Source organism: Artemia sp. Qi Xiang Cuo, chromosome 1, assembly GCF_049724085.1.
Source record: "Artemia sp. Qi Xiang Cuo chromosome 1, ASM4972408v1, whole genome shotgun sequence".
NCBI classification, from domain to species: Eukaryota; Metazoa; Arthropoda; class Branchiopoda; order Anostraca; family Artemiidae; genus Artemia; species Artemia sp. Qi Xiang Cuo.
Window position 1 is genome coordinate 34,667,585 of NC_142794.1, and position 26,829 is coordinate 34,694,413.

Sequence of the window (26,829 nt, forward strand, 5' to 3'; positions counted from 1 at the left end):
CATCCGGACCCATCATACACCAGACAACTGTCAACTGGTCAACTGCCACATCTAACATCCACAACCAGATGCCACATCCATCCGGAGCCATCATACACCAACCAACTGTCAACTAGTCAACTGCCACACCCAACATGCAAGCTATAGTTCCAATTCGAGAAGCTGATGTAGTCATGGAACCAATCACCTCTCTCCGTGATTACGTAAGAAAAATTGTATCTTCTCTCTCTCTCTCTCTTATCTCTGTATATATCTATCCCATTGTGCGTGTTATAAAAACAACAGTTATTAAGTGTGTATGGTCGTGAACTATGTTTTAATGACAAAAAAACCACAACGTTTCAATGTTAGGATCGAACGTAAATTAAGAAGTAAAAAAAAGTAATAAAAGGGTACCCCTTCTACAGTTTTAGGTTATTAATCAGTGAAATTTTATTTTTCAGCTTAATAGAATTGTCACATCACCATAAAAAAATAATAGAATAAAAAAATTATATAATTTCTCTTTCATATACTAGGTTACACTTGAAGCATCATATGAAACACCTATACACACACACACACACACATATACACACAAATACACAGACACACACAGACACACACACACACACACACACACATACAAACACACACATACACACACACACACACACACAGACACACACAAACACACACACAAAAACACAGAGACAAACACACACATACACAAAGACAGACAGACACACAGACACACACAAACACACACACACAAACACACACACACACACACACAAACACATAGACACACACACACACACACAGACACACACACAAACAGAAACACACACACACAGACACACACACACACTAAGACACACACACAGACACACACACACACACACACACGCACACACACACACACACACACACACACACAGACACACACACACACAAACACACACACACACATGAAAAGATTTGCCAATAAAGGAGAGAGAGAAGCCCCCATAGGTAACCAAAAATTTGTCTATAAAACTTTCCTATAGAACCAAAATAAAAAGAAAATTCATTTACTAGGATAATTAGTTTCATAATGACTTCAATATCCAAACTGGGTAAAGTCACATCTTGTATTAAATCAAAGTGTTTTTCTAATTTACTTTTTAAAATGTCCTCGCACCTTTTTAAATCAAAATTTGAATACATGGAAACAACATCGAAACTACAAAGAATTGAACTTTCCTCCAACGTGAAATTTCTCAATTTATTAGTAGGATTAGTAAGATCAGTTTTATAGCAAATATTATCCTAGGGGTTGCTCGGCATCCAATATCTATGGCCTACCTAAAATTCATAAGACTGGATCCCCCGTCAACCCCATTGTGTCAACTTTTCCGTAACCTGTTTAGAAATTAGGAAAAGGTTCTCGGTAGCATTACGTCCACTTTCGGGAACACAAAGATCATATTTGAAAAATTCGACTGATCTTACTAATAAATTGAGAAATTACCCAATTAAGTTTATTGATAAAATAATTGAAAATAGACGTGTTAAACATGATAGTAGGGTTATTGGGGTTTCTCAGTCTTTAGATTTAAATGTGTCAAAAAGTTTTATTTCATTGCCATGTGTAGGCTACCTGGTTTGGTTGAGAAACTTTCCCGGATTTTGCGTAAATTTAATATTGATAAATGTTTCCAATCGTGGAGGCCAACGGGTAATTTCTTAAGTTCTGCTAAGGATTTAACCCGAGGAAATTTAGTAAGTGGTTTTTTTAAAATTCCGTGTTCTTGTGGGAAGTTCTATATTGGTAGGACTCACCAGCAATTTGTTGAAAGATTTATTGAACATCGAAATTTAATAGAAAAAACCCTACAATTAAGCAAGCCTCCGGAAACTTTTGTTTCAGCTTTAGCAGAACATATTTGGTTTCAACCACATCACTTTGTAAAATTTGATGAGATTTTAGTTGTTTCAAATCATATGCGCTACTTATGATGAGCGAGAGAAGCCATTGAAATTAAAAAACATATATTTGCTAACCTCTCTATAAACAGGAACACAGGTAATTTAAAGATTGGCCCGATTTAAGATAATCTTCCAAAGAGTGAATCAACAGTCAACAGGCGACGAGGAGGTAGAACAGAAGAATGATTTTTAGTTTTGTGTCTTCGGTATCCAATTAGGTTGTGAAATTTTTAGAAATTAATTTATTTCGTTTATTTTTATTTATTTATTGTATTATTATTATTTTTGCCCTTTTTTTTGGGGGGGGGGGCTAAGGATGGCTGGTAGTAATTGTGTATGTAGGGTTTTGTAAAGGGTGATGTCTGCCCAGGCAAGTTTAATAAACTTCGGGTTTTGTTGTTGTTAATGTTTTTTTTTTTTAATAGAACCTTTTCTCTCTCAATAAGGGAGTTAAGATTTTAAATAATCACCAGGGACTATTTTACCTGCTAGACCAAAACGATTTGCTTCAATAATATCCAATAAAAGGATTATTTCGCAACAGAATAATTAAAATAATTTCCAGTTTTTTTTTTCCTCAGTTACTCTGGTGTTCTGACTGAAGTAACTCTATAATAACATCTTTTCCTTACGTGGATCAGTTTGCGCAAATTGTAAATATTTTTTTTGGTGGTGGTTTTATTGTTTTTTTTAGTTTTGGCTTGTTTTTTTGTTTTTTTATCTTGTTCCTCTTGTGTTTCTTTCGTGCTGAAGACGCCTTGTTTGGATACAGGCGTAATATCCGCGTTGTTTTATATTTTTAGTTTCTTTTCTTTCCACTGGCCGCAGTCTCGTTTGTTTGTTTTTTTCACTGAGATTTTACTCTTTGCTGGTTTTTCGTCATTGCTGGCCAGTTCGGCTTAAGATCTTTCATGCTTTCGTAATCACTGACATTATATATTAGATAGAAACTCTGGGTTAGGGGTTGCTAATAGGTCTTGCCCTCATGTGTCAATAAGCGGTTTCTAATGGGTCTAGGTTGCTAATGGGTCAATTAGTGGCCTCATTTCACTTGTACCAAGTGCAATCCCATTTGAAACCATTAATCTCCTGCATTTTCACGAGTAGTTCGTGCTCGGAATGGGAAATTTTCAGGCAGTCACAAGATACTCATTTGTCATATTTATTACATAATAATGCCTCATAGTCTTTTTCAAAGTCAAAACTGCACACGAGGCATCGGTCCACACTTTTTTTTAGGGGGGGGGAGGTTGGGGGTCTCCCTGGGACGCTTCAGTTTAGACAGAATATCAGCCGCGAATTGCTACTTTGTGGTCTAATTAGGGATTTTAACTTCTTAAGCAGCTAGCTAATCCGCAAGAATTTCAAAAAGTAGACTGCGACAGGGTTGCCAACTTCCACACTTTTCGTGTGAAATGCACTTTTTTTTTCATTGCACTCTTTCACACCACGGACCGGATTTGCACTCTTTTTGCCCATTATTTGCTCTTTGCACTCTTTTATGAAATGATGATAGGAAAAGTATTAAACGAAATAAAAAATTAAAACTAACCTATTTCAGTGCAGATGATAGAACAGTTAGCCGGTATTATCTTTGTTATCTATGCCTGGGCCCCCCCCGGGGTCCCTTTCTCGTGTTTTCAGCCATTTAATAAGAAGTAGATCAAAGCATAGATAACTAATGAAAACGTTACAAATTCAAATCAAGTTTTATAGAAGGAAGTTGAAAGCTGTTGAGCATAACTGATTTTCATGAAAATGGAAAAGTGAGTATGAAACATGAACTAAGGCGATGTAGAAGCAACAACCAAAATAAACCTACTTAAGTCTAATCTCAAACTGATAAAATTCTGCTAAGATTTCAGGGATGTGCTCCATTTTAAAGCGTGAATGATCCATATTTTTTTGTGATAGCCATTTTTTGTGGAATAAACATCGTATACTACCAGCCAGGGGTCCAAGAATTTGTTCGGGTGGGGTCCATACTGTCAAAATTATATAAAATGGTAAATTAGGAAAATTTTGGGAAGCCTAAACTTGTGGTTTAGACTTTAGATACTTTTTGCTACTTTTGAAAGTAGTTGAGCGAGGTGAATCACACTTTCAGAAATTAATGATGAATCCAGGGCCAAAAATATTCGAGCCAATTGAAAATGACAATGAAAAATGGGCAAATATTGAGCAGATCATATTTTTGACCTATTAATAAAGTGAACATACCATTCGATGTCAGTTCTTATGCTCTGTCCGAATATAATAATCGTTTTTGGGGTAAATTCACTTCACCCAACCCAAATATACCAATGCAGGGTATATATTTGCACATTGGCATGGGGGTGGGGTAACGTTCAAACTTACCTGTATAGTCAGAATTGCATCCTGAATCCAAATTTAACATATCTTTTCGTCAGAAATAAACTTTACAAGCCTCCCTCCCCTAATGAGTAAATTTGTAATCTAGGGCATGGGAGTAAAGAGACTTTACGCCAAAAGTAATTAGTATATTTGGAAAGAACATTAGAAAAGGCATCAAGTGGTATGTTTACTTTACTCATAGGTCAATAATATGAACTGCTCAATATTTACTAAAAAATGAACAATATAGAACCAAAAAGACCGGTTTACAAGAAAAAAATGATCCTTTTCTGTGGATGCTTGAATTATGCGGGCCTGTCTTAGGTTTGATAAGACTTTTGAAGACTCAAATTTTTAGTTGGGGGAGGGAGCAAACAGTTCCCAGGTATTAAAATCATCCACATACATTTCACTTGCTAAATTTTAAGTAGGACTGAGTTTAAAATATCTTTGTCTTTGACAAGCTTTGCTTATGGACAAAGCTTGGCAGAAGTACTAAGAGCTTATATTCTCAATTTTAAGCAAAGCTTATTGTAGAAAAGGCTAATCACCCCTTTTAACATTCTCGAGAGCTTATTCAGTAAGCAAGTAATCTTGTACAAGAGACAAGGAGAAAAAAGGTGCCTAGTATTTCTGTACAAGCCTTTTTCCTTTTTTGCATACTGATTTCACCCTTGGTTTTTAACACTATTAAAAAAACAGGAAGTTATTGCACCTTAAGTAAAGAGCAACATTAAAACTTATAACAAACATAAATTACCACGTATTTGAAGAGGGTTACCCTCTCCCCAACACCTGGCTCTTCACGCAAAAGTTTTCTAGTACTTTTAAACATAAGTTCCTTACTGTTATACTTAAACGACCCTTGTGTTTCAGGAGTCTTTTTTAAAGAATTGGGACTAAATTTAAACTTTAGCGTAAAGAGTGAGGTGTTAAGGAGCAGCCAACCCCTTTCATATACGCTGTAATTTTTGACCGGTCGAAGTTTTAATGTTGCTCCTTATTTTCCGCTGAGAAAATTCGTTTTTTTATTTAATTTCTGATCGTCTTTTAAATAATGCCAGGACTAAGTATACTGTAAAGTGTGTTATAAAGACATAATAGGATGTTTGGCAAAAGTGAGGCGCCATCTTAGAACACACTTTCACAAGAGCAGGGTTCAGAACAATCAGACATTAATGCTGCAGTATGAAGACCTTCCCAAAAAAAATACATGCTGAGTCTATTATTGAAGCCAGCTAGAAACTTACGTCGTGGGTCGTCTTGGAAGATATTCTCATTACATAATGGACACTTTAATCCCAGTCCTGAAAAATGCTTTTGGAGACTCATAACTTTTTAAAAGCTTCAATAAGGGCAAAACTAAAACTAGTGGGATAATTAGACACGTCATTGCCCTTGTAGAAAGAGATTTGCTTTCTTGTGAACTGAAGAAAGCTCATATCTCTTTAATAGTTGACAAATCTACCAATAAATCTTTGCAGAAGGTCTTGGTCCTTACAGCAAAGTACATAGACGCCAAAGATATAGTGCGAGAAGACTTTCTGGGGCTTTTGCAAGTAAGTGAGGCCAGTTCAGAAGGGCAAAAACGTCTAATACTTGGACATATGGAAATACTAGAAATGCCTTTGCAAAATTTGGTGGCGATTGCCTTTGACAATGCCAGTTTTAACACTGGACATCAAAAAGGTCTTGGTGTACTGTTAAAAGAATAAGTGCCAGATTTGCTTTTGATAGGCTGCACTAGGCCTTGCTCTTTATTCTGCATATGCAGCTAAGAAGTTGCCAAATAGAATTGGCATTTTTATTTGTGACGTAGTTGTATACTTGGCAAATAGCCCAAATAAACGGGATGAACTAAAAATCTACCAACATTTCTGTCGTGTGAAAAACCATAAGTTTTTGAAGACTCCAAGCAAGTGATGGTTCACCCTTAAAGCTTCCTTCGAACGGATCTTTGTGCAGTGGAACCTACTCCTTTTATTCTTTGCCAACCATGAAGAAGGTTATTCCGCCGGTGATGGAGGAGCCAAAGAAAAGGCTAATAAAATTCTTTCTTTTATCCGTGATTCATCTGTGAGAGTTATTTTGTACTTTCTTTCATTTGTCTTACAAAAGATCAATATACTAAACAAAGAGTTTCAAGCTGAGGTATCACGGATTCACGGGCTTTTGGAAACATCGTGACAGACGTATCTGTTGCTCCTCAAGTGTTATGTAAAAAAGAAAGGAATAGGGTAGGCACAAGATCCATTTAAAGTTCAGTTGAGCCCAGCTCATTTTCTTGCACTTGATTGTATAGAGTTGGGACAAAATGCACTGTGCCTCATGAGAAGCCTGCAAAACACTGGCCTATTGAGTAGCTCAGCAGGCTTACTGCATCCAGATGAGCTGTCTGAATTTTTTTTTGGAGTTTTGCTCACAAATGAGCAAACGGATTGACTTCAATGACCTAACGTTGGAAAATCTCAAATGCTTAAGTCCAAATGTTGCCTTATCTGGAGATTAATTAAAAAAAAGTTTTTCAAAGAAAAGTAAAGAACTTCATTAAACAAAAAATGAGCAAAAATAAAATCAGATAATCTAACAAGCGTAAACTACCACAAATCAGCAGCAATAGATAAATGAAACTCAGAACGAACAGAAATTACAATAAACGGGCAGAAATTAACATAAGTTGGGCGCAAAATCCCTAAGCCTTCCCAAGGCCAGAACAAAATTTGCACTTTACTAAAAAAATACAAATGAATGTCCATTGTCAGTTTAATATACATATACTGATATTTAGTAATCAAAATGTTAATATTATTTGATTTATTAAAGTTATAAAAGGAAAAACATTTATTTTTTTTCTGTAAGGTGCAAATTTTGTTTTGGCCTTGGGAAGGCATAGGGGTTTTGCGCCCAACTTATGTTAATTGGTAGTTCTTAGTTTGTGGTAGTTTCACGCTTGGTAGATTATTTGATTTTATTTTTGCTCATTTTTTGTTTAATGGAGTTCTTTACTTTTCTTTGAAAAACTTATTTTGTGGAAAGTTTTTTTTTTATTAATTTCTGTTCGTTTTATATTGACATAGTCTTTTCAGGGAAAAAGAAAATAATACTTTAAATCTTTTCGTTTTTTAAGACTTTATAGTTTAACGTGCTATTTGTATACTGGAGAAAAACTTTCAGCAATTTTTAACAACATACACCCTTTTATAAATTTGGACACAAATAGTACTGTTTAATTTAGTTTCGTAACTCTTCTAGTTGACCTGAAATGGAAAACTTGATACCATTCACAAAAAATCTATTTACTGTCTCTTGACAGCTTAGATACACTTACGCTATTTTGATTTTGTTAAATTTTAAGAGCAGAAGTCATTCTTGGGATACTGCTGAGATGCCTTTTTGGGAATTAGCATTATAGCAGTGCATTTTGATATAATCATAAGGCAACATTTAGTTTTTAAACATAATGGGCAAATGGGAGGGTGGGAGTGGATGGGGGACTAGTTCCCCTCCAATTACTTTAGACTATTAAATAGGACACTAGCCCTTTCAATTTCCAATCAAATGAGCCCCTTTTCGAAGTTCCCACAACAACTCCTTCGATATGAAGTGCACTGGTCCAAACAACAACAACAACAAAATATATCACTAATCACTTTCGACTATTAAAAAGGGTACTAGCCCTTTGAGTTTCATATCGAATGGGCCCTTTTTCAAGTTTCTACGACAAAGATTTCAAAAACCTTATATGCCCCCAGAGTATAACTTGTAACCCTTGCCCTGAGGGTTGCGGGGGGAGTGTCCTCCTCAAAAACACATTTCCTATCTGGAAATCAACTACGCTGAACAAAATGGCTATCACAAAATTGTTATTGGATGTGTTTGGGGGAACGATTGAAGTGGGAGGGGGGATGTATTTTCCCTCCAATCACTTTTGACTATTAAAAAGGGTACTGGCCCTTTGAATTTCCAATCGAATGAGCTTTTTTTGAAGTTTCTACGACAACGCCTTCTATAAAAACCTTATATACCCCCGGGGCATAGCTTAAAGCCCTTGCCCTGCGGGCTGTGCGGGAGTATCCTCCTCAATAATATATTTGCTATCTGGAAATCAACTCCGCTGAACAAAATTGCTCTCTAAAAATTTTGATTGGATGTGTTTGGGGGAATGATAGGCGTGGGGGGGCTAGTTGCCCTCTAATCACTTTCGACTATTAAAAACGGCACTAGCCCTTTGAATTTACAATCGAATGAGCCTTTTTTTAAGTTTCTACGACAACACTTGCTATAAAAACCTTATATGCCCCCAGGGCATAGCTTATAATCCTTGCCCTGAGGGTTGTGGGGGAGTTTCCTCCTCAAAAATATATTTCTATCTGGAAATCTACTACGCTGAACAAAATGGCTATCTCAAAATTCGGATTGGATATGTTTGGGAGAATGATGGGCGTGGGGGGGGCTAGATGCCCTCCAATCACTTTTGACGATTAAAAAGAGACAGGCCATATGAAAAACTTATTCAACGAGCTGTTTTGCAGTTCCTATGACAAAGCTTTCTATAAAATCCTTATATGCCCCCGGGGCATAAATTACAACCCATACCCTGAGAATTTTGGAGGATTATACTTCTCAAGAACATATTTGCTATCTGGAAATAAACTACGCTGAGCAAAATGGCTATCACAAAATTTTGATTGGATGTGTTTGGGGGAATGATCGACGTGGGGGGGCTAGTTTCCCTCCAACCACTTTCGACTACTATAAAGGGCACTATCCCTTTGAATTTCCAATCGAATGAGCTTTTTTTGAAGTTTCTATGACAACTCCTTCTATAAAAACCTTATATACCCCCAGGGCAGAACTTATAATCCTTGCCCTGAGGGTTGTGGGGGAGAGTCCTCCAAAAAAATATATTTCTATTCGGAAATCTACTACGCTGAACAAAATGGCTATCTCAAAATTCGGATTGGATATGTTTGGGGAAATGATGGGCGTGTGGGGGACGAGTTGCCTTCCAATCACTTTCAACTATTAAAAAGGGCACTAGCCCTTTGAAATTCCAATCGAATGAGCCTTTTCTGAAGTGTCTACGACAACGCCTTCTATAAAAACCTTATATGCCCCCAGGGCATAACTTAAAACCCTTGCCCTGAGGGCTTTGGGGGAGTGTCCTCCTCAAAAATATATTTTCTATCTGGAAATCAACTACGTAGAACAAAATGGCTATCAAAATTTTGATTGGATGTTTTTGGGGGAATGATGCGCGTGGGGGGGGGGGGATAGATGCCCTCCAATCACGTTCAACTATTAAAAAGGGAACTAGCCCTTCAAATTTCCAATTGAATAAGCCTGTTTTGAAGTTTTTACGACAACACCTTCTGTAAAAACATTATATGCCCCAAGGGCATAGTTTAAACCCTTGCCCTAAGGGTTGTGGGGGAGTGTCCTTCTCAAAAACATATTTTCTATGTGGAAATCAACTACGCTGAACAAAATGGCTATCTCAAAATTTTGATTGGATGTGTTTGGGGGAATGATGGGCGGGGGGCGGGGGGAGGGCTATTTGCCCTTCAATCATTTTTGACTACTAAAAAGGACCCTAGAATTCTTAATTTTAATGGCATGAGCCCTTTTGAAGTTTCTACGACGACCCCTTCCATATGAAGTGCCCAGCTCTAAAGGAAAAAAAAGTACATTGTGCCAACATCGTTCTTATATGCCCTCGGGACATAACTTAAAACCTTTGCCCCGAGGGCTGGGGGGAGTGTCCTCCTCAATAACATATTTCCTATCTGGAAATCAACTACGCTGAACAAAATGGCTATCTTAAAATTTTGATTGGATGTGTTTGGGGGAATGATGGGTGTGGGGGAGGGGGTATTGCTCTCCAATCACTTTCGACTATTAAAAAGGGCACTAGCCACCCCAATTTCCAGTCGAATGAGTCCTTTTCGAAGTTTATAGGACAACTCCTTCGATACGAAATGCCTGTCAAAGAAAGAAAAAAAACACACTGTGGCCACATCGTTGTTTAACTAGGCAGCGCTAGCGTCCTGCCTATGATGTGGACACTCTTGTGCCTCTTCTTCGACGGTTTCCGAATTTTCTGGGTGACACTGAGGCACAACGTGATAAAATGCAAATGAAAATGCAATAAACGCGCAATTTTGTGTGCTATTTTGAAGGCTGATAAATTCGTTTTGTTTCTGCCTCCATTTTTTTTTTTTTTTTTTGCTGTGCTAGGGCACGGTACTTGACTTGACTACAGTGAAGTCAGCTATAATTCACAACTAGTTACCTGGACCTCTTATCTTACTTTCAAAACACTTGGATAAAAGGGCGACAAAACTTTAACTAAACATTGGATGCAGTCAACTATAGTTCAGTTAAAGATTTAAGCGATCATAATAAACATCTGCAAATTTCAAGCAGAGCATTATCTTTTAAGCTAAAAAAAAAAGAATGATAATCATTATCTAACTTATTATTTAGAGGTTGATTTCCTAACTTTATTTTAAATACAATTAAAAAATTTAAAGATAATATGTTTATCGATCGAAGAATAACTGGTAGTTATATGTAAATGGCGTAAGAATGGTCAGAACAGTGAAAGCAGCCGCGCGCGCGCAAATTTTTTGACTTGCACGCGCTTTTAACAACTTGGACTCTTTTTTGGCCTTGATTTGCACACTTTTTTGACGTCGGCAGTTGGTAACCACGCTGCTACAGGCAGGGCTTCCATAATCTCCGAATTTTCGGGGATTTCCCCGAAAATCTGTGTGTCTCCCCGAAAAAAAATTTTTTTCCCCGAATCCCCGAAATTTCCCCGAAAATCACTCAACCACGGTTTGACCCCTAGTGACTATCCCTAGCAAACATTACTTTACATATCATAATTTTTCACTACTCTCCTGTTCATTAATTTTCGTCTCCTGTGTTGCTTTGCATAAGAACCAGACCGATACAATTTAATTATAGACGGTTCTTTACATGTTCTCAAAAGTATTACTTTCTTTTATTTAGATTTAATAATTTCGAATGCAGTATTCCAAATGGTATATAATTCTTAGATTCACATCATTCGTGGTCAAGTATCTTGACTAAATTAGCCAAGAATCATACTTGAAGTTGTTTAACAGAACGCTCAGTTAGATTCTGGATTTTGAAATTGAACTTCTAAAGAAAGAGAATTGTTTTGAAAACCGAACCATAAGTTTAATTTGGTTTTCTTTTGCTGTTTTCGGTTTTGGGCATACTGTATTAATGTTTAATACTTAATAGTTGACCGCATAATATATTGCAGAAATTGATCTTTTTGCCAGGAATTCTTACCATTTAATATTTTTTTTCATTCGGTGTGTAAAATTTAAGTTCTTTTCTTTTTATCTGAGAATGGTATTTGTCATACCACCCTTTATCCTCAAACGTATTCACCCAGCACTCCCCTCACAATTATTATTCTGGCCTCTTCACCTGTGTAATATTTTCAGCGACGTAATATTTTAAACTGCAGTTTTAGGAACCTTTTACGGTCTTGCAAGCCTGTTAGTTAGACAAAGGAAATTTTACGGAAAATATATTCTGCTCAAATTCGGGATAGCAAAGTAAATTTGTTTCAATATCTAAGGCCTACCTTTACAACTTCTAATGTTTTAACAATTAATAGCCCTGTATGAAGGCTAATTCTGAAATAAATTTTTTTTTTTTGAAGAAAATGTGGTATAATTTATTTCTTCCGCCCTAAATACGATCTTGTTACCTTAAAAAATGCACAACTCCCTCCCCCTCCTAATGAGGCAGAATTTAGCTACAGACTATGTAAAATGTCGGGGAATAGAAGATTCAAACGGAAGTAACCCGAAAACTGTTATCCATAAAAAAAATTACAATAAAGCTTAAAGTAAAATTTGGGTATTAGGTTCATATTGTTTTCTTGTCAAGTTTTAAATATTTTCGGACTTATTTATCACGAACAGTTGGTTAATAATGCCAAATATTGTTAGTGCGAAGTAAAAGAATTAGTGAATTTTATAGGATTTGTAGCCTACAGCTATCATGTCTAGGCATTAGATGGGCTGATATAAAAATGAAACTGCAATAAGTTTTATATTTGGAATATGGATGGTCACAGGGTTGGTGGGAGGGTTGGGGGTTAATCGGTGACTATATGAGGTAACTAAAAGAAAGAAAAGCATAGTAAAAACGAACAATGAAAAACATGTATGTTCGGAGGGGGTATTTTCCGCACGGGGGTGGGTATTTTCTGAGGGTATTTTTCGCGGGGGATATTTTCCGCAGGAGTACTTTCCGTGAGGAGTATTTCCAGCAGGGGAGCATTTAGCTATTGCCGCAATATCAGCAATGAGTGTTTTCAGCTATGGGTTCCAATCCCGGGCTCTAAAACCTATTTTGTAAAAGGCTTGATTTACTACGCAGATACAAGCCCTACTTGAGCCTGAAAACGAAGCTAAACCCAATTTTTGATCCCAAATTTTTGCAACGAAATTCCATTTTATTTTTCCCCCGAAAAGTCCCCGAAACTTGAAGACTTGTCCCCGAAAACTCCCCAAATTTTAATTTTCGAGAGCGGACTGGACAGATTTTATGTCCAATGGACATAATCCTGTGTGCCGGGACACAATGACATAATAGGACAAAAAAGGGATATATTTTAGAAATTTGGGACATAAAAAGGATATAAAAAAGACATATTTTACAAATTTATGACATTAAATAGAATATTTCCCCGCTGGATACATATTTTTGTTAAAAAAAAAATTTAATTTTTCATTAAATCAGTATTAAAAGTACTTGTCTAGCACTAAATTTACTTAACTACTAATTTTTTTACGAAGATTATTATTTTCGGAGTTTTTATTTCTCCTTACTTTTGCGCTACAGTCAAAATAATATGTAAGGCGGCACCTTTTTAGTTAACAATCGCTTTCGGCTTCCAATAGTCAGGCAAAAACATCTATTTATCAAGTACAATAAAAACTGAAAATAAAAAGTTAGCAAAAGAAAAAAATTAGATTCTTGATAATCTGGAATAAATTTTGATATCAAAAGATGTACCAAAAAATTAGCTTATTGTGCTGATTCCAAATATATAATATTTTTTAAGTATAGTGGTACCCACTAGTGGACCTGAGAAAATTTGCCAAATTTTTGAAAAAGGTGAAGAACACCCCATAGAAGTCAAAGAATTTTCATAGAAATCACGCCATCAGAGAACTCTACTGTAGAGGTTCCAAGCTCCTATCTATAAAAATGAAATTTTATAGTGTTTGCCAGAAGAAGCATCACGGATTCATGTTTATATGTTGTTGTTTCTTTTTCCAGGCGTAATTATGTTGAACCGATCGTAACAGAATATCGCAAGAGGGGTCGTTCAAACGAAAATTAAAAGATCTACTCCCCTTTTTAAGTGACCAAAAATTTGAGGACAACTAGCCACCGTCCCGCGCTCTTTTTTCCTGAAAGTCGGATGATCAAAATTTTGAAATGGCCATTTTGTTCAGTATTGTTGAAAGGTGCAATAGATATGTCTTTGGAGATAACATGACCGCTCAGAACCACCAGAGGAAGGACCGCAAGTCATGAAATTTGCCCATTGTGCACATATAGTATTTGTTATAGGGAAGTATACCGACATTTTCCAAGGGGGAAGGTGATCTACTGGGGATGGATTTTTTATAGGGAGAATTTCCCATTGGGATGGAAGTTTCTGGGGGTGAACTTTTCGGAGAAAATTTTACATGGGGAGTATTTACCAGAATTTGTATACAGTATGTTTTTTATTTGTCTTTTTTCTCGTTGTTGATCCCATTGTACATGTAGAGACACTCTGAGGGAACTCTCCGGGGGAAGTTTTCAGCGGAGTTAGAATTCTCTTGGGATTTTCTTTTTTTTTTGACGGGGGGGGGGGTGTATTTTTCACGGGAGAAATTTCCATGGGGGAACTATCATCAGGAGAAATTCTCCATGAAAAATTTCTGGGGGATAAACTTTTCAGGAGGGGGGGGGTATTTTCCAAACAGGGATATTCCCCAATGACCTTAAAAAGGATCAGAAACTAAATGAATACAAGTCTTTCTTCAAATTAAAGTAGTGTAAGGAGCATTTTTCAGGCATAGTCGTAAGCAAAAATATTCTGGGAAGGATTCATAGAAGGGATAGAATTGTCCGGTGATAATTTCTCAGCGGAAAAATTTTGAATAGGAGGAACTCTATATAAAGGAATTTTTCGTGGGGAAATTTTCTCTAGAGGAGATGTGTTTTCTAGTATCATCTGAAAAATGATCAGAAATAAATGCAAAAACTAGTTTTTCCTACCGGAAGTAAGGAGTGACATTAAAACTTAAAACATAAAGAAATTATTCCGTATATGACGGGGGCTACTCCCTCCTCAATACCCCCACTCTCTACGCTAATGTTTGACCTTTTGTCTACTTTTTTCAAGAACAATTCTTGAAACACAAGGGCCGTGCCACCCTTGGAGTAAGTCACCCCCCTCCACACGCGTATTCTTTTGCCTAGATGCATCCAACTGAAATTTTGAGATATAAATTTTGTTAAAAATGGTCCAAGGAACATATAACAATGCCCTCAGCGTTTACACAACCCACTAGAGCCCTGGGGCAAGGGTTGTAAGCTATGCCCCAGGGGAATATAAGGTTTTATGGAATGGTTAGTCGTATAAACTGCAGATGGGGCTCATTTGATTGAAGTTTAGTGCCCTTTATAGGAGTCAAAACTGATTTTGGAGGGGGGCAACCGCCCCCTTCCCCCGCGCCTATCAGTTCCGAAAACCAGCATCCAATCAGAAGTTGTAGACATCTATTTTGTTCAGCATTGTTCAAAGATCCAGTCATTATGCCTTTGGGATGTCACCCCCCCTGATTGAAAAGCAACCCAGCTTACCTAGCGCTCCGCAACGTCGCTTGATTCCTAAATTGTACCTTATGATATGCGCGAGAAACACTCTGATTGGCAAAAAGCTACCAACGAAAGTGAAAATGCTGACCCTCATGCCGACCATACCTGTCAAGCTGAACTATTGTAGGAAGATGAGCCTTAAGCTCCGACAATTAGTTTTTTACTGTTTACATGTTTTTATGACTTTTGTGCTTTCACACTAGTTCATTTTTTATGGATAAACTAAATGGATCATTTTCGTTTTCATTATATTCGATGTTAACTGATCACTTTGAACGAGGTTTACAAATCGTAAGAAAACTAGTTTCTGAGATTGAAAGATGGGCATATTATAGACAAAATATGGACATAATTTGGCTAAAAAGGACATATTTTTGGATGCTCAAGGGACATATTCATTGACCGAAAAGTTCGCAACCCTGCTAGCTGCAGGGTATCTATTCACTATTTAATAGTTATATATTCCATTTTGAATGAACTGGATTACCATCGTCAATTGATGATAGTATTTATCGTGAGGTACCAGTATTAGAGGTAATACTGATGGTGTGTAGTGTTACTGACGCCAACACTCCTCTCTTTCAAGTAAAACAACCTAGGACTATTTAGAATAGCCTACAACTTATGATGTATCCAAGGATGAATTGTAAAAACAAATAAGAGTATAAAATGATAGCATAACGCTCAAAAATGTATTTTTTTTAATGTTTTCTTCTAGAGAGCCATTTTCCTAGACCTTCACCCTTTTCTCATAGAAAGTAGGCCTATATCAATGATATAAGATAGCACCCCATTTTATAACAAAGATTTGTAAATTTTTTGCAGCTCATATTATTGATGGTAAATTTCTACCAAATCATATTATTGACTTATGCATAAAGTGAATATACCACTTGATGCCTTTTTTATGCTGATTAGCCTATGAATATAGTAATCATTTTGGCAATGTTCTACAAAATCATATTATTGAGTTAGGAATAAAGTGAATACACCATTTGATGCCTTTTTCATGCTGATTACAAATATAATAATCATTTCTATCGGAAATGAATTTCAGCCCCCTCCCCTATATATACCTATCCTAACCTAACCCTGAATTGGCATATATAGGTGGGGGGGGGGCTTAAATTCATTTCCGATAGAAATGATTATTATATTCGTAATCAGCATAAAAAAGGAATCAAATGGTGTATTCATTTATGTCTTAACTCAATGATATGATTTGGTAGAACTTTACCATCATTTCTATTGGAAATGAATTTCAGCCCCCCCCCTATTTATGCCAATTCAGGGTATATATTTCTACAACCTAACCCTGAATTGGCATATATAGGGGGGGCTGAAATTCATTTTTGACAGAAGTGATTAGCCTATTATATTTGTAATCAGCATAAAAAAGGCATCAAATGGTGTATTCACTTTATTCCTAACTCAATAATATGATTTGGTAGAAATTTACCTTATTGGCTTATGAATATATGAAACATTCCCCCCAATGCCTTTTTTTATGCTCTTTCCAAATATAATAATCATTTCTGTTAGAAATGAATTTTACCCTCACTCCTATATATACCAATTGAGGGTTTGTATTTGCACATTGGGGGGAGGGGGGTTATTTCTGATGTAAAGGAGAGGTAAGTTTAAACTTTACCCCCCCCCCTATTGTGCAAATATATATCCTGAATTGGTATATATAAGTGTGGGGGTAAAATTCATTTCCAATAAAAATGATTATTATGTTTGGAAAGAGCATAAAAAAGGCATTGAGTGGTATGTTTACTTTATTTGTAAGTCAATGATATGAACTGCAAAAAATGGTACTTACACATTACATGGGCCTTTACAAGGAAACCAGTCACAAAAAAACCTGCCAGATTGGTTAATTCAAGAAACCACTATAGAGTGATGCAATGCAAAGCATGGTTTTCATTGCAATTACAATATTTAAACTGTTGTTTTGGGGGTTTGGGGGGAGATACCTAGGTGACATGGATAGATTATGTATTTAATATATGCTATTTTTACCCCCCCCCCCTAATGTGCAAATTTATGGCCCAAATTTGTTTATAAACTATTATATATATTCATCCGATTTTATTTCATTAGGATTAACCAAACTTGACTTTTTAGAAAGGCCCATATAGTACATAAGTACCCAAAAAATTTGCCCAAATGGATAAGGTTTATATTAACAGACCATTCAGGTAGCTAAAAAATAAACTTACCTCTATAGGGGAGAACGGGGCAAACTTGGACATTTTTTAGTTTTCCAAGCATAATTAGGTACTGGATTGACATAAAACAACTGAGTGTGGGTCATTAGAAAGGTAAAAGTCTGGCAAATAATGGCAAATTTTTCAGATTTTTTAGAGATTACCCTGAAGCGTGAGTACCATGAAAGTAGAACATTGTTGAGTGTCCAGTTTCACCCCATACATAGGGTGAAATTGGACAGGCATGGGGCAACCTTGGACAAGACAGTTTTAAGCAATCAAATTTTATTCAAATACAGAATATTCCTGTAGAATGATACATAATAACTTAAAATCACGTGAAAACTCAAAATTGCATAAAAAATCAGCCAGGAACATTGCATGGCATCTAGGTTTCAACTATAATTGTCATTTTAAAGAGTACAATGAAAGATCACAACCAAAGACAAGCTCCTGAACTGCATGACTGGTTCCACTAGCTGAAGAGGTGACAGGGAGCTTCAGTTCTATGTTGGTAATGTCTATGTCAGCAATATCAGGAAGCTCAGTAAACATGAATTTGTCCCCTTGTTTTCAAAGAAAGTTAACCCTTGCAAACTGCTATTTTAAAACATCAAGAACTTTGCCAACATAATACAAATGGGCTTTCTTCTTTCCATACTCAAACTTGACAAGAATGAAGTCTCTGGCTTGAATGTCCTTGTCTATGTCATCCATATCAGCCTTGTGGAGGTGTAGAGAATTGTCAGATGAATTGATGTCAAGTTCATGTCATCACCACTACTTTCCACTGGAGATTCAACCTGCATTTGTTTCTTGGCAGTGGGCTGCTTGGCATAGGCTTTTTACTCTGCTTTTCCTTTCTTGCTTGTGCTTCAGCTTTTAAAGCAGCTTTTTCAGTTGTATTGGTAAGAATACAAGTCTGACCTTGCTTTCTTGCATTCCTTCTAGTTTTTGTCATATCTGCTTTTGAATATGGTCTTGCAACTTCAGGAGTTTGTTTTCCTTGCTTGGTTTTGGGACAAGAAGGTGGAGGAGGAGAGGGAGAGGATATGGTTCCATATTGAGTAACAAATTGTCCAGGGGTGGACAATTTGTCACCTCAGCAGGTAAAAAGTCTTACTCAGAAAATACACTTCTGTTGAAGGGCCAAATTCCAGCTTTTGTGAAACCAACTGTTATATTTTCCAGGTTGAACTTGCAAGGAATGGTTCTTTGCAGAGGTGGGCAGTCTTGTGAATTGTAATTTGTTTACCTGGATGGATCTGCAGCCGGGTGTTCAGTGATTCTCTCATTGCAAACTTGAATGGTCCATAGACAGAGACATCCAATAGCTGTAAGAAGTGGGAACAATGGGGAGAAAAGGTCAGGAGGTGGACCCAGTTGTCTTTGCACAGCTGCACTAATTCCACCAAAACATGGCTATTGTGATTGTCAAGTAGCAGTAGCACAGGGTCTTCTTTTGATGGCTTCACCAGCTTGATGAAGTGCTCAATGGAAGCTAAAAAGTTGATGGAAGTCATCCAACCACTTGGGTGAGAAAGCCTAAGACTTCCTGGGGGCCTTCTCAAAAAAGCTGGTTGTTCACCTTCACCCACGGGAATATAAAAATGGGGGGGAGGGGGAAGAGCTTGACCAGTGGCTGAAATAAACCTAAACATTGTCACATTTTCCCCTCTCTCTGCAGACACCATCTGGGAAACTTGTTTTTTCCTTTCCTTGCAATCACTTTTGGAGCTGGCAATACAGTAGGAACCTCAGTCTCATCACAGTTCCAGATATGGTTTGATGGGAACTTGAATTTTTTGTAGAGACTGCAGGTTGTCAAAGATCAGATTCACAACCACTGAATTGAAGCCAGCTGCCCTTGCCTAGTTGGTATTCAGGTTTACAAATAGATAGCCATGGGTTTCATTTCAAAGCCTGAGATCCAATCAACCCAAGCTATGTTGTTTTGCACCCAACTCTCCAGTGTTTTGATGCCAATCAATTTGCCCCATTTAAAGGCAAGTTTCCTTGCTTCTTTTGGAGTGCGGCCATGATTCATCAGCTGACATTTTAGGAGATACTCTACAAGCTCTTTTTCTTGTTTGTCAGAGGAAACAGTTTTCCTCTTCAGGTTGGGTGATTGGCTGGGGCAACCTGGGGGTGTACCTGGGTTTGCTCAAGGTTCTTCAGCAATTCCTTGTTGGTTTTTCAGATTGTAGCCAATGGTTGATTTCTTCAGTCCATAGGTTTTTAGGGGATTTCTAATAGATAGTCTATGCTCTAAGACTCCATTCACCTCCTGCTCCATGGATTTGACATCTGGTAGATCATATTTCCTGATGTAGTTGCAAACCATTGTCCAACTAGAAAGAACAAACAGTAAATGCACAGGAAAACACTAAGGGTTATTTGGCCCAAGAAGTTTAGCTTGATTGAGGCCTAACAATACAAAGACAGACAACCACAAATACAATAATTACAGAATAGAAGATAGAAGATTTAGAAGATACTCTACACTGGGGTTGACAATTAGCCCTCAATTGACCTTCATTTAAGATGAATAAAAAACAGTGTTTGCTAGCATTTTCTTGATGTTTGCATAATGAGTTGTTGCACCATGGTAATGGTTAAGGCCCTAGGTTCAGAAGATGAACCCTCCAACTCTGGTAAAAACCTGACCAGAATTCATACAAAACATAATTCAAGAGCTAGAGATGTCAGGCTGATTCAGCAACAAGTTTGGTTGTTCTCTTTTGGCACAAAAAGTAAGTATCCAGCAGAATTCATTGAAATTTCCAAACATACTCAAGATTCTTGGTTAAAAAAAAACTTTACTATAAAATACTTGTTATTCCAATATCCTCTGCTAAAAATAAGATTTTTAAATTGAAATTCTATGGAAAATATAAAAATAAAATATTACTGGTTCAAAAGCCAAATTGAATGACTCCACTCCTTGCATTTATACAGCTTTTATCACCTAACAAATTGAGTTGCTATTAACTTTGTACTTTTATTTCCTTATGAAATTCTTCCAAAAATAAGATCACTATCCTCCTAAAGCAAGGAGGACTTTTTTTTAGAATATTTTACCTTTATGATTATAGAACAATTTCACACTGAATGTGCTTACAACATTATCTGTAGTCAAAGACATAAATCAATGCAAATCAAATTCTAACTTGTTTATTTGAGAAGATGACTGTTAGAACATAGTCTCTGCTAGGCCTACTGTTCTACATGGACTGCTTTGGGGAGCAAATGGATCTTTACCTTTATGGTACTACCTGGCTGATTTCTCAGTTTTCACTGTTATTTTCCCTTGATTTGGGAAAAGTGGCTCCAACTGGGCCCCCCTCCCCCAGAATTTAGCAAACATACTTCACTAGGATACAAACAAATTAATTCATGATAACAGGGATTTCATTCTATAAATTTTATCAGATGTTCTTATATTTAGGTGAATTTTTTTTTAATAATATAATGCAAAACAAATAGGCCACAGGGCCTCTACAAAAATCTTTTAAATTGACAAAAGATATAGGCATTTTTACAATAGTATTTGTCCAGTACCTGCTTGAACAAGTTTAATGAGTTGGCATTGATGACTTCAAAGTGGAGCTTGTTCTAGTGTTGTGTTACTTGGTTCTTGAATGCCCATTGGCCAATATCCTTTTGGAACCTCTCCTCTTCAAGCTTGAGGTTGTGAACATAAAGGTTTGTGTGGTTAAAGTTGAGAACATTGGTAGCCTGGATGTTTTAAATACTTTATTTCTTTTTTTTCTGTTGTTTTCATCAATTGGCACATATTATCAATGTTTCTGACCTGTGGTCCTTCTGTAGAATCATTTTAATAGTTTATAGAGTGTAGATTTTTTTCTAAACTTTCTCAGCATGTTTGACCCCTGGGAAAACCTAGTATTTACCCTGCTATTTTTTTTTCGTTTTTGTAATGGGAGAAATAGATGAGATTAAAGTTTTTCCAGCATAGATTTTCCTTAAGCAGTGTTCACAAGCATGTCTAGCTAGATTCCCATGTCTAGACATGTGTCTAGCCAGAATTCAATGTCTATGCAACAACCATTCACAAGTAAAAGTCGGTGCTTAGCTAAAGTTACAAATTTAGTTTCAAATTGTCATTTCTAGCCAATCAAGAGAGCTTGTGCAGGCAAAACTTTCAAAATTGTAATCCCTATTTTTACTGTCACAAGATAATGGATGAGATAAGCAAAACAATTACCTTAGTGCATAACTATTGGTGTTGCATATTGGCCTAAAATGAAAAAAAAAAGCAAGGAATGAGAAAACAAAAATTAAATTTCAGTTTAAAAATGTAAACAAAAGCGATGGAGATAGTGAAACTTGACACATTCTGATTGGCTGTAATTGAAAATCCTAGATATTGAGTTCTAGAGTCTAGAACTCAATGTCTAGCCAAGTGCCTTGTCTAGCATGTCTAACTAAGTGCCAAATTTTACTTGTGAACAGTTGTTGCCTAGACATTGGATTCTGGCTAGACACATGTCTAGACATAGGATTCTAGCTAGACATGCTTGTGAACGCTGCTTAATTCCATTTTCTTCTCATCTTTGCCACTTCCCTTTCTGCTGTACATATATGGTTTTGAAATTCCAGTATGTACATACTAGGTTTTGACTTTGGGAAACATATCAGAAGGCATAGCAGATAAAAAAAAATTACGTATGGGAAATAACCTGAAAATAGCTTTAAGAGGCTATGACATGTTCTCTAAAATGATAGACAAAAATGGCCCAGGGTGAAGTTGAACACACAGGGCAACCTTGGACAGCATTCAAAGTCACCCCCAAATTGCTGTCCAATCTCACCCCTATTGCACAAAGTTTAGAAAATGGTGTCCAGAAAAAAAGTACTTGGAATAGACAAATCAAACTCAGGGCATAGATAGAGGATGTATCTAGCAACTGTACAACATCAACAACAAAGAAAAACTACCATCTTTTGTTACTGCAAATCAAGCTGATCTTACAACTCCCAGATTTTTTTTTTAGCATCAAAAAACTTTCTTACCGCTTACTCCGGAGCTAACAGTTCTGTTAGATTTCAAACTTCCCGCCAATGTAGACATACATAAGCCCCATCTACCCTGTTTTTTGTGGATCAGTAGAAGCAATAGGCTAGATGTAAGGTTTGATGTCCGAGTTTGCCCCTGTCCAATTTTGCCCTGTTCTCCCCTAATCAGAATTGCATCCAGAATCCAAATTTAACATGTATTTGCATTGAAGATGAGCTTTACCCCCACCCCTGTGTATACCAATTCAGGGTTTATATTTGCACATTAGGACGGGGGTAAATTTCAAACTTACCTCTATAGTCAGAATTGTATCCTGAATCCAAATTTAACATTCATTTGCATCAGAAATCAACTTCATCCCATCACCCTAATGTGCAAATATAGTCCCTGAACTGGTATATACCCTGAATTGGTATATGCAGGGGCAGAGGTAAAGTTCATTTCCAACACAAACTAATGTTAAATTTGGATTCAGGATGCAATTCTGACAGTAAATTTCTAGGTGGCCTATAATTTAGCTAGGATGAAAGTGAAAACATCATTTGATGCCTTTTTCTATGCTCTTTCATAATACAATAATTGCTTCTGCTGTAAATTGAATCTCGAGCACTTAAAGTGGCCCCAAAGGCGTATCATTTTTGTAACCACACAAAGAAGTTATAACCTAACCTACAAAATGCTTGATATTCAATTCAAACTGTTTTCCTACCATTTCAAATTTTTCAAATGCTGTTGACAAAAAAAGCACTGAATATTGCAATTTGAAACTTTGCTGTTCACAATACACAGTATATTTTTGAACATTAAGGGGTGGAGGAGGGTGAAGTTCATGGTAAATTTGCAATGGGCCAAATTTACCTAGGATGAAATAAAGTTTAGCTAGGATTAAAGTGAAAACATCATTTGATGCTTTTTTATACTCTTTCATAATTCATATAAAATACCTTTAGGGCCTCTTTAAGGGCTCAAGATGCAATTTGCACCAGGAACAACTATTGAATTATACAAGATCATAAAAAAGGGCATCAAATGATGTTTTCACTTTCATCCTAGCTAAATTATAGGGCCACCTAAAAATTTACCATTCTGACTATCAGGGCTTTCAGGGCCCCCTCCTCCCCCCAATATATTTGGTCACTTGGTAAAATTTTGGTCCACCATAATTTTTCCAACTCCACTAAAATTCTTTGTTCAGTTAAATAAAGACCACAAGAATACTGACATGTCATCTACAGAACTCTTGAACTTGGTTGGTAAATGCAGTAGTTTTACCAACTCCTGCTGCAATTTTATGGATGATGCCATTACTTTTCATTTAGTTAAATACAGAGCACCAAAATTGTAATATGATAAGCATCAAAACCAGAATCCTGGTTGGTAAATGAATCAGTTTTATCAACTTGTGCAGTGATTTTACATATTGTATTTGAAATGGACATTATGCTAACCTTTGATTCTTCGAAATTGTACTTGAACTTTCAATTTCCAATCGAATGAGCTTCCTACAAAGTTTTGATGATCGTCCCTTCTATAAAAACCTTAAATTTTAACAATTGGTAACTTGCAATAACATACAGATTGCTGATACAGGTGTATCAGCATTTTTTTTTTGAACAGCTTAGCGTATCAAGATGAAACTTTTGGGGCATCTACTTGCTATTACTGCTACTAATTCAACACTATTATTACTTCTACTGCTCCTACTACGACCTCTCCTACTATTAAACTAGCACTATTAAGGCTACGCATATCAAGTTGGGCATTATGTTAATTATTGACAAAAAACAGCTGGTAAAAAAAAACTGCCAGTCAGTAAAATCTATAGCTCCCCCTCCCCCAAACATTTTGGCTAGTAACAATACTACTGACTGTATAGGTAAGTTTATTTCTTAGCTACCTGAATAGTCTGTTAATATAAACCTTACCCCTCAAAAGCTACAAGAAGGTAAAATATAGGTACTATGAATTGTAAGAAACTTAGGCTACTGTTTCTTTCTCTCTGAATGAAAAATATGAAGTTTTTATTTTTGTTTAAAAAAATTGAATTTAGAAAAGTTACACAAAAGCTTTCTCTTATGTGAATCAAGCTATTAGGGGTATCCATTGCAGCAGGGATGAGACATTTTAGAACCAATATTTATGTTTAAAATTTACTTCAATGAGCAAAGCTTGGTTGCCTGGTACTCTTATTAAAAAAGAATGTGTTAAAAAATTGAGATTTGTTATATATTGTAAATTAAAAAATGAATTAATTTAAATGTATATGCTCAGGCTAGAATTAAAAAGATGGCAATTTAAGACATTGGAACCTTTGATTATTTTGAGATTGCTTCAGATATAGAACTCATTTAGTTGCTTTGTGGTGGATTCTGAGTTAATTGAATGTATAAGCTCAGGCTAGAATTAAAGAGATGGCAATTTAAGACATTGGAACTTTTGATCATTTTGAGAGTGCTTCAGATAAGAAACTCCATTAGTTCCTTTGTGGTGGATTCTTTCAGTGAAGGGGGGATTTGAACCCCTTCTTTCAGAGGGGTTCAAAAAAGTAGCATCTTCCATAGATCTGAAAGTGCGACCATCTACTTTTACAGGTCATTTCTCTTTGTGATTTACATTGCGTTTGTTATTTATTTTTCTAAGTTTTGGACCATGGCTTGCAAATGGCATAACATACGCCTCGCCAATTTCATATAGTTTTGTATTTTTCAAGAAATTGTAGCTTAATCTTTGCCCGATTCTTATTGTTGAAATTAGGAAGTAGGGCCCTTCCAAGAAAATGAACTTTTGAACATAGTTAGGCACAATTTCTTTAATGTTTATGGCAAATCCTTAAAGATCTCATGAAAGTATATGATGTCAATTTTTTTGTACAACTATCTGTTTTGTGAGATGTACAATTTCAAGGAACTAAGGATTTTAATGTTCTGATGTGTGTAAAACAACTAATTACTACTACTACTACAGTAGTACTACTACTACTAATTACTACTACAACTAATTAGTTAATAAATTTACTCAAAACAAGGAAAGACCTACTTTGGTGCAAAAAATAAAGTAAGTCCCAATTTGGCGCAAAAATGTGCTGGAGGCACTAAGTAGGTCAGATAGTCCTTCCATCACCCTATAACCTCTCTCTCTCTCTCTCTTTCTGTTAACTTTTAACAGGCAAGTAGGCATGTTGCATCTTATGGGGGATTGTTGAAGGGATTTCCCCTTCCCTCAGATGGGCCTAAATTGCCCTGCTAGAAAAATTGAAAATGGCGGCCTAAAAATTTAATTGTTTTGTTTTGTTTCCTGTTCTTTGCTTTCCTTGAGACAAATTTTCCATGTTTCCCAAAAGTTTATATTCCCCTATATAAGTTTGCCAAGGTTTTTCACAGCTCATGGCAAAATCTGAATTGCACATATAAATCTTGTATTTGGTAATAACCAAGCGTTACATTCTTAATGCCATCAAAATAGTATTGTCACAAAATTAAAAAACGAATTTATCATTGTTGACTTATTTTTTTTTATTACTTTCATTTTAGATGCAAGATGATTCCTTATAAGCACAAGGCCAGGAAAACTTTTCATCCACAGCAATCTAGAAAGACCTTTGGGACATGTAATGCTGTAGCACAAACAGGTGCTGCAATATCTCACCTTCAGCAAGCTCTTAGCAGAAATTCAAGCCAACACTTACTAGATACTGAAAAAAATGGAAATACAAGTGATAGTCATTCAGATATCTACACAAATGAAACAGTAGAATCTGACCCATTCTTTCCTGATGGTAGACTACTTTTTTTTCTTTTTTTGCCCCCTATGTTGCTTTTTTAAGACTATTGGGCCTGTTACCATTTGATATTGAGTTTCTCTAGACTCCAAGTGGGCCTGTTACCATTTGATATTGAGTTTCTCTAGACTCCAAGTGGGCCTGTTACCATTTGATATTGAGTTCCTCTAGACTCCAAGTGGGCCTGTTACTATGTGATATTGGGTTTCTCTAGACTCCAAATGGGCCTGTTACCATTTGATATTGAGTTTCTCTAGACTCAAAGTGGGCCTGTTACCATTTGATATTGGGTTTCTCTAGACTCCAAATGGGCCTAAAAAGGTTTTTTAGTATTAATTTTGCGTTCCAGCAGGTTGGGAATATCTTAACCTTGTAAACTACAGAGACAATTACAAAAGAATAGACGAGATTCAATGAAGAAAACAAGTGATTAAGTATTTAATATAAGACATAGTTAATGGAATAGGATAAGTTGTGAAAAGTTATGTATCTTGCATATGTATCCCGCCCAAGGTCATCATATGGAACTAATAATTGTAGAAAGCTGACAAAAACTCATT

At 36.3% G+C, this 26,829-nt stretch overlaps 1 protein-coding gene across 2 annotated transcripts in view; it reads left to right on the plus strand.

Moving 5' to 3' along the window:
• Positions 1–15,648: 15,648 nt before the first annotated feature.
• The window catches only part of LOC148956233 (uncharacterized), a 32,400-nt gene continuing 21,219 nt past the window's right edge, over positions 15,649–26,829 (plus strand). The window contains exons 1-2 of one of the 2 annotated variants that reach the window (XM_089094600.1): positions 15,649–15,771; positions 26,022–26,266. In XM_089094600.1, coding sequence (XP_088950726.1) covers positions 26,029–26,266 — 238 coding nt within the window. In that variant the 5' untranslated portion in view covers positions 15,649–15,771; positions 26,022–26,028. Of the gene's footprint in view, positions 15,772–15,792; positions 15,823–26,021; positions 26,267–26,829 lie in introns of those variants that run through there. The other variant, XM_089094608.1, reaches the window with a different exon arrangement.